Consider the following 9,794-nt stretch of genomic DNA (forward strand, 5'->3'; position numbering starts at 1 on the left):
CCTCCCACCTCAAGCTGCACCCCCATTTCCTACCTACTAACCTCATTACCTTCCCCCTTGACCTGTCCGTCCTCCCTGGACTGACCTATCACCTCCCTACCTCCCACCTACACTCACCTTTACTGGCTCCATCCCTGCCTCCTTGACCTGTCTGTCTCCTCTCCACCTATCTTCTCCTCTATCCATCTTCTATCCGCCTCCCCCTGTCTCCCTATTTATTTCAGAATCCCCTTCCCTTCCCCCATTTCCAAAGAAGGGTCCAGGCCCGAAACGTCAGCTTTCCTGCTCCTCCGATGCTGCTTGGCCTGCTGTGTTCATTCAGCTCTACACCTTGTTATCTCAGACTCTCCAGCATCGGCAGTTCCTACTACCTCTGCAGTAAGTGACTACATCTCAAAAGAATACCAGCTCAGATGTGTTAAGTCAGATCCAAACACTATAGGGCATCAGGGCGCAATACAGTTATGCCGATGAAGAAGCTTTATAAAATACTACTGAGGCTTCAACTGGATTGCTATGTTCAGTTCTGGGCACTGTGATTTTAAGGAGAATGTGAAGACTTGAGAAGAGGGTGAAGAAAAGATGTGAATGAATCCAGGGATGAAGGACTGTAAGCCAAGGGAGTTGCAAGTAGACAGGGTAGTGAAGACAGTGTTTGGTACGCTTGGTTTATTGGTCAGTGCATTGAGTATAAGAGTTGGGATGTCATGTTGTGACTGTTCGGGATACTGGTTAGGATACTTCTGGAATACTGGATGCAATTCTGGTCTCCCTCCTATAGGAAAGTTGTTGTAAATCTTTTCTGAACCCTTTCAAATTTCACAAGCACGTTGCCAGGTTTGGAAGGTTTGAGCTGTAGGGAGAGGCTGAATAGCTGGGGCTATTTTTCCTGCAGCGTTGGAGGATGAGGGGTGACTTTAAAGAAGTTTACAAAATCATGAGGGCCATGGTTAAGGTGAATATAAAGTCTTTTCCCCAGGGTAGGGGAGTCCAAAACTAGAGGGCATAGGTTTAAGGTGAGAGGGGAAAGATTTAAAAGGGATCTAAGGGGCAACGTTTTCGTGCAGAGGGTGGTGCATGTATGGAATGAGCTGCCAGAGGAAGTGGGTGGTGGAGGCTGGTACAAGTACAACATTTAAAAGGCATCTGGATAGGTACATGAATAGGAAGGGTTTAGAGGGATAGAGGGATAGAGGGATATGGGCCTAATGCTGGCAAATGGGACCAGATTAATTTAGAATATGTGGTTGGCATGAATGAGTTAGAGTAAAGGGTTTGTTTCCATGCTGTACATTTCTATGACTCAATGACATAGGAGCAGAAGGCTATTCAGCCCATCTGAATCTCTCTAGCATTCAATGAGTTCATGGTTGATCCGATAATCCTCAACTTTAGTCAATGAATGGTTTGTAGAAACTGGCACTGTCTTCCTTAGACAGGAAGGAAGAGAGGAAATTTGAGACAGGCTAGAATTTGGAGGCCTCCTGACAAAGAAGAGAAACTGTTTCCACCAGCAGGAATTAGAGGTCACAGATTTAAGGTGACTTGCTAAAGAACCAAAAACAACATGGTAACAATCTTCCGACCTTCCTTAAAAGGGGTGGAGTCAGAGAACTGGGCAAATTCAAAACATTATACCCTTGTGGGTCTGGAAAGCACTGACAGGATAATAGAGGTTGATTCAATTGTGACTTTGAAACTACAGTAATTGACACTGTAAATGGATAATTCGCTGGGCTATGGAGAAAAGAAAATGGAAAAGTGGGACCTGCTAAATTGCTGCACTGCACAGAAAATCAATATAAACTAAAAAAAATACTTACTTTCACAATTGATTTACTTTCTCTCTTCCCTCCATCTTGATGACATCCACTGTTGCCAGTGCACCTCAACAGCAAGCCATTGCTTCTCACAATGGGGCCTGTTCTCTCTCCTAAGCCTTTTTCATGTTTACACCCACTCACATCTAGAACACTGCTTCTGAGCCCCAGAGATTGATGCAGTCATTATAATTTAAAGGAAGGAAATCGTCCACAATCTGTTTGCAAACGCACAGGAAATTTACAACAAATTCAGCATAAATTTTAGTCTGAGCAGTTAAATATCATCTTGCTGATATTATTGGAAAATGGATTGTTCATCTGCCCTTCTCATTTTTGTTCCAGGTGGAAACCTGAACCCCATAGGTAGGTGAGATAGTAGGAACTGCAGATGCTGGAGAATCTGAGATAACAAGGTGTAGAGCTGGATGAACACAGCAGGCCAAGCAGCATCATAGGAGCAGGAAGGCTGACATTTCGGGCCTAGACCCTTCATCAGAAATGGGGGAGGGGAAGGGGGTTCCGAAATAAATAGGGAGAGAGGGGGAGGCGGATAGAAGATGGATAGAGGAGAAGATAGGTGGAGAGGAAACAGACAGGTCAAAGAGGCGGGGATGGAGACAGTAAAGGTGAGTGTAGGGGGGGAGGTAGGGAGGTGATAGGTCAGTCCAGGGAGGACGGACAGGTCAAGGGGGCGGGATGAGGTTAGTAGGTAGGAAATGGGGTTGCGACTTCCTCCTCCCACCTCAAGCTGCACCCCCATTTCCTACCTACTAACCTTATTACCCTCCCCCTTGACCTGTCCGTCCTCCCTGGACTGACCTATCACCTCCCTACCTCCCCACCTACACTCACCTTTACTGTCTCCATCCCTGCCTCTTTGACCTGTCTGTTTCCTCTCCACCTTTCTTCTCCTCTATCCATCTTCTATCCGCCTCCCCCTCTCTCCCTATTTATTTCGGAACCCCCTTTCCCCTCCCCCATTTCTGATGAAGGGTCTAGGCCCGAAACATCAGCCTTCCTGCTCCTATGATGCTGCTTGGCCTGCTGTGTTCATCCAGCTCTACACCTTGTTATCTCTATAAATTTAATATGTAGTTTTATGCTAATACACATTCTTAATAGCTGAGTAACCTGATTTTGTTATAAATATTGACAGGGAAGAGGGTGTTAACTGCTTCTGCTGTTTGTTCTCAATGTTTCATTGTAATGCAAAAATTAATTAATGATTTGTGAAATGTTATTTGTTACTGCTCTCCTTTAAATGGGACAGCTTGTAATTTTATTTAAGTTGAAGATGTTGAAATCACATGATTGATTCAACCAATGAAGATGTAATTTTGACTCCACAGGTTATTATGCTTGCTTGATGTCTAGTCTCGTTTAGTTGTTTCTGGACAAAATCAAACCGTTCTTGACTAGGTCACCTCATTGTGGGCACTTTGTTTCTGTTTTTTGGAGAAATTATTTCCAGCGTTCTCATTGTGTAATCAGAAACTTTAAGATGAAATACCATATGCTGTTTACTGCATGATGAAATGGGTGAGTCTTGATCTTAATAACAGCCTAGCTCTGTCAAATGATGACCTGTTAAAATCCACTGTTGCAGTACAAAGACAAAAGGATGCATCAAATGCCTGTGTATTCTTAACCAGTAGAATAAATTACACAAGTGTGCAATTGAACTTCCCATTAAGTCTGTAAAATGTTTGCATTAATATATTCATAATGTCTGCTTTGTATGCTGAGAGCTGGTTAAAGCCAAAGGCTTGAGCTTTAATCTCCTATTGTTCTAGTACAAAATCTGCTATAATTTTATTTACCACTGTTATGAGATGAACCTGATGCAAATAATTTGTTTAAAATTCATAGGCATAGACAGATCTTGCTTTTAAAATCGTACACATGATCTTTCAGTCTTTGCTACAGAATAGTATATGTAGTTAAGTATATCTAACGATTATTATCTGACTTTGCCAATTAAGATTACTAGAATTGAAGAATACCTGCCAGTGATTTTTAAACCAAAAGCATGAAAATATAATTCATGAATTGCTACTTTCTAAAAAAAACCTTTGATTTGATTGAGTAGTTGTTGTAAGATTTTCCTTATGCAAAGTATGGATGGTCGATAAACTGGAGATCATCAAAATTATTTATTTAAGATCTGTTTGTCGTAGTAATGCACCAGACTTGATGACTCATTTGAAATCACAGATATTCACTAAACCCCTTCTTGTGCATTGCTAGTACACAGGTGTATTATGAGCAAGATAGAGCTATTTTATTTTCTCACCACTACTGCAGCTAGGATTTGCGTTCTTTAAAGATTAACTTGTAGGCTTATGGATGAACTGTACTGTAGCTACTTAATTTATTACATGATACCAAATTTACAAATTGTGACCTGCACTTGAGCAGATATGAAATAAATCTTGTTTTGTCTGCAGTGGTATACAAACCAATTTTTCACCTGTATGCAAATAATAAGTTTCCCTGTGATTTTCTTATCTTAACCTCTTTTTCAAAGATACTGACTCTTAGTGGGATGCCGTTTGAGACCAGACATCCTCTCGTTCCTTGTCCAAGTGTCATTCTTCATATACAGATTTAGTCAGTGACTGCCCTCAGGCTCATGGATTTCTACCCTTACTGACACCAGAGATTAAATCTGACAATTTTCTGGTTTGCATGATGTTTGCTGCGGTGCATGTATTTTCCCATTATGCAGTTCAAGGAGAAGGTTAAGAATAGAGATACAAGCTAGAAACCTAAAGTCACCAGTGAAGTCAAATGGTATTGTTGTATGGTTAGCAGTGATTACTTAGACATTTTGCCCAAAAATATAAGTTGCACTCTTTAGTTAAATGACATAAGAGGTTGTGATGAGAGAATACACATAGTTGCAAACAGTTGTTTTAAACAGAATAACAAGCCTGTTTGTGACAGCTGATGTATTTCTTACTAAGGTAAGCACGGAAATTTTGATTTTTTTGAAGGTTAAATGTGCAGTACAGTTATACAACCAAAAAGTGGCACAATTTATTAATACTGGAGAATATTTTAATATTCCTGCAGTGAACTGGTTTGTAATTGTAATTACCAGTGAATGATATCTAGTTATGTAAACTGTCTTCTGATGAAGGACAATTTTTTTTAAACATTTATTTTCTCACCCCATTCATTTAAAACCGTTTGTGTGGAATTTTCCTGAATTGAAGAATGTAGTTGTATTCAGGGTTATTGATGGGAGAAAATTCAAGATGTCACTGTGTTTTAGCAGTGGTTTTTAATACTTAAAATAAGATCGTGGTAGTTGAGATTAAATATTGCTTATTAGTTTTGTTTATATGTTGAATGATTTACAGAATCTGAATCTTATATGTATTATTTACATTTTTAATGATAAAGGATAATTTTAGGCTGCTTACAAGCAAATAACTGAGCAACTAACCTTTGGGAATTAGCTACATATTGAGGAAAAGCTATTTGGTGAAGTATTCCTGTACTGCAGTCACTTTGTGTTCCATTGCTGGCTGCATTTGAGCTTCTGCTCGTGTGAGTAGTGCAATATTACCTGCAAATTCCATCTAATAAGATTATCTGGAGAATAAAAATTAAGACGACGATTGGAAAATTGCTCCTTGATGGTCTGTTGCCTGAAATTTAATATTGTGGACAATTATTAGGATGTTTCTGCGTGTGTTAGAAAGTCATTGCTATCCATTTGCAGACTAATGTGTTATATCACAGTGCCATCCCAGTGGCATCTTGAAGCGTCTGAGATAAAAAAAAAATTCATGAGGATGATCAGCTTTCAGTCAGTAAATATAATCTGGCTTTTTGGAGCTGACTAATGCATCCCTTTTTGAGCCATTAAAGGAAAGTAAATATCAGAAGAGTAGCTCACATGTGAGTAATTGGAGCAGAAGCATTTGTTTACTTTTGAATTTGGGCCTATGGAATGGTTCCTATCCATTTTAAAATGGTAACAGAGAACTTTAGTTTCAAGAAAACCAAACAAAACTGAAGGAGTGCTGCACTCCTTTAGGTTTTATAGTTCTGTTAAGACCAGAGAATAGAATCCCTATAGAGTGCAGAAGAGTCCACACCGACCCACCAAAGAGCATCCCACCCAGAACCCCCTCCCCACCCCCACCCACCTTTTCCCTGTAACCCTGCATTTCCCATGGCTAATCCACCCAACCTACACATCCTGAACACAATGGAGCAATTTTTAGCTTGGCCAATCCACCTAACCTACACATCTTTTGGAGTGTGGGAGGAAACCAGAGCACCCTGAGGAAACCCACGCAGACACGGGGAGAATGCAAACTCCACACACACAGTCGCCCGAGAGTTCAATTCCACCCAGGTCCCTAGCGCTGTGAGGCAGTAGTGCTAACTACTGAGCTACCATGCCGCCCTTGAGCAAACATCATGTTCACTAGCAGATACAATATGTGAGCTAGCAAATTAATACTAGTGAAAGAACACATTTTAATATTCTTGCAGTGATAAGTGCAATTGGAGTTTTTCATAGTGGCTTGAAATGGAGAAAACTTGGCAATCATAGAGCTATTCTGTTGACTATTATGTAATGTATGGAACTGGACTCTATTTATGGGACTTAATGTTTGTGATCCACACTTAGTTACTTGATTCAATTAGATAGGCAGTAGGAATGATACAATTGATCCCATTGACTCTTGTTTTAAAGGAGAAAATCAACCAGGATTTGCAGTCATGATTTCTGTCAACTGCTACTGGAAATTCCCATCAGTTATTGTGGATCTGTTGCTGAAGGCAGTGAGTTATGCCTCTTTGCTGCTGCTGCATAAATAGCTTGCTAACATGTATTGTTGATATCTGAAGTTTGTATTAAAACGATTACTGTCACAGTTATAATGGAGTAGATTGAGCAACAACTTGCAATGTTTGCGTATGCAGTAAAATACAGTAACCTCAAAGATGCTGTTCAGTTTGACCTTTTCCATATGCGGTTTCACCAGTATCTCACCAAAAAACTTGGCATTGAAGCAAATAGAGTTGTGAAATTGTGATGCTCGAATCATTAACTAATAAAAGAAAAGAAACTTAGTCATTCAAATATAAGTGAATTTTTAATTATGGTGCATGTATTTATTACTGCCAGATAATGCCTCTGGCTCTGAAAATTTATGCAAGTGTGAGCTTCCATTCCTTTAGAATTAAATATTGTAGGAAACTTACTTTAAGATAAATATGTTTAACTTTCTGACACTTAGCACTGTCAGTTCTATTTGTCTGCCCCTCCATATTTCACTTTTAGTACATAATTTTACTTTGGATTAAACATTCTAATTGAAAGGCATAGAGAAATTGGCAAACAAAACTTAAAAGCATATTCCTCTTCTGCTTCACACCGCCTCTCCTTGAACCCACCTTTTACATATGCCACTAATTAGGGATTTTACCGTGTCCCAATATGTCTAACCGACACAGCAACTGGAACACTGGTTGTGTTAAAAGTGATGAAAATAACTCCTGGATCTCTGATTTCATGATATGCTGTCCAGATTTTTAAATTTCTGAGATGAGAATCAATTTAGGGATTTATTAAACAGAAGTATTATCCCTTTCTTTATTTCTTTTATTTGTTTTCAGAGTACAAAGACTATGGTTTTACTCGTTTTTAGAAGTTGGACATTAAAGTATATTGTTGTTGAATTCCCTAAATAGGTACAATGTTATTTTTGATGTATGCAGTTAATGTTTGCTCCAGATATATTTAAAATTATGCAGTTATTGAACAGTTGTTAATTCTGCAGTATCTTCTTCAACGTAATGAAGTGGGATAAACAAAGAGTCGTATGTGTTTTTGTTAATTTATGGGATGGCAGCATTGCTGGCTGGGTCAGCATTTATTGTCCTTCCCTAACTGTTCGTGAGAACGTGGTGATGAACTGCTGAAGTCCTTTCTGGAGGTGTTCCAAAAGTTTGGTCTAGTGAATGAAGGAACTTTTCCAAGTCAGGGAAGGTATGTGGGTTGGAAGGGAGTGGTGTTCCCATGCATCTGCTGCCTTTCTACTATCTAAATGGGTGTGGAAGGTGCTGTTGAAGGAGACTTGATGAGATGTTGCATTGCATTTTCTAGATGGTACACACCATTGCCACTCTGAGTTGGTGGCAAAGGGAATAAATGTTGAAGGTGGTGAATGGGGCGCTAATTGAGTGGGCTGCTTTGTCCTCGATGATGTCAAGCTTCTTGTGTTGTTGGAGCTGCACTGATCCAGGCAAGTGAAGGGTATTCCACCACACTCCTGACTTATACTGGGGCAGGTTTTGGGAAGTCCGGAGGTGAGTTACTTGTTGCAGAATTCCTAGCCTCTGACTTGCCTCTTGCAGCCACAGTAATGTTGATAGTAGGGGTTTCAGAAGTGCTAATGTCATTGACTGTCATGGGGGAATGTCTAGATTCTCTTTTGTTGGAGATGGTTATGTTGGTATTTGTGTGGTGCGAATGACAATTGCCCCTTAGCAGCCCAAGCCTAGATGTTGTTCAGGGCTTGCTGCATATGGACGTGGACTCCTTTAGTACCTGAGGAATGCTGAATGTTGTTGAGCGTTGTGTGATTGATGGTAAACATCTCACTTCTGACCCTATAATGGAGGGAAGAGCAATGATGAAGCAGCTGCAGATTGTTGGGTCAAGGACACTACCCTAAGGAAATGACTGACCTCCAGGAGGCACAGCCATCTTCCTTTTTGCCAGGTATACCTCCAGCTAGTAGTGAGTCTGCACTCTGTTTCTCATCAACTCCAATTTTGCTGGAGCTCCTTGAATGCCACAGTTGGTCAGATTTTGCTTTTCCCTCACTTCTTGGGGTTCAGCTCTTCTGTCCATGTTTGGACCAAGGCTACACCGAAGTCAGGAACTGAGTGACTTTGGTGGAACTTAATTTGTGCATTGCCGCTCAGTCTATTGCTGAGGATGTCCCACTTGACAGCACTGTTGACAACCCTTTTCAGCGTTCCCATTCCTACCAGAAAACTAAGCACTATTTATAGATCACAGAATGGTTAAAATACAGAATTAGACCATTTGACCCATTTTCTCTGTGCTGGACCTCTGAAGGAGCAGCTCCCCTGGTGCTCCTTGCTTTACTTTTCCCCGCATATTCTTCTTTTTCAAATGTTGTTCCAATTCCCTTTAGAAAACCTCAATTGAGCCGACTCCCACCATACACTTGGCTGGTGCATTCCAGCTTCTAACCACTTAATGCAGAAAAAAGTTTTCCCTCATGTTGTCATTGCCTCTTTTGCCAATCTTCTTAAATCAGTGATCCTTACCACCACTACTACCAACAACCCTCTTCACCCCCCAGCCCCCCATAACTCCGCATGGGATTTTTACCGTGTCTAACCCACCTAACCTACACATCTGAAACACTAGAGTGCAATTTTTAGCACGGCCAATCCACCTAAGCTGCACATTTTTGGACTGTGGGAGGAAACCGGAGCACCCGGAGGAAACCGGAGCACCCAGAGGAAACCCACGCAGGCACGGGGAGAATGTACAAACTCCACACAGACAGTTGCCCAAAGCTCATATCAAACCCATGTCCCTAATGCTGTGAGGCAGCAGTGCTAACCACTGTGCCACCTTGGAACTCATGGAATTCAAGTTATGGAATGTGTATGGTGTTGCTGGCAATGAGTCGGAGGATGTGATAATAAAGCTGGATGATATGAAAGATAATGACCCAGATCTTCCAGTCAGCAACAATGAGGGAAGCACATGCTGACCCTGTTTAAACTTCCAATTCCAGCTTCTGCCTAGCAAGGAGCAGACTGCTAAAGTCTTGTGTAGTGACATTCATCTATGTCAAAGTTATGACATCGTTTTTAACTACGGACCAGTGGCATACTTCATGAGATCTGCCTCTGGTTCGTTTATACTTCAGTGTTTTTAAAAGGACCTGTATCTGTATA

The 9,794-nt window shown here is 40.8% G+C and overlaps 1 protein-coding gene across 1 annotated transcript in view; it reads left to right on the forward strand.

The window, feature by feature from the left end:
• Positions 1-2,177, forward strand: part of lactb2 (lactamase, beta 2) — a 32,541-nt gene extending 30,364 nt beyond the window's left edge. Inside the window, exon 6 of the mRNA XM_048595677.1 lies at positions 2,166-2,177. Coding sequence (XP_048451634.1) covers positions 2,166-2,177 — 12 coding nt within the window. The remainder of the gene's footprint in view (positions 1-2,165) is intronic.
• Positions 2,178-9,794: the final 7,617 nt, after the last annotated feature.

Source organism: Rhincodon typus, chromosome 4, assembly GCF_021869965.1.
Source record: "Rhincodon typus isolate 14 chromosome 4, sRhiTyp1.1, whole genome shotgun sequence".
In the NCBI taxonomy this organism is placed as follows: domain Eukaryota; kingdom Metazoa; phylum Chordata; class Chondrichthyes; order Orectolobiformes; family Rhincodontidae; genus Rhincodon; species Rhincodon typus.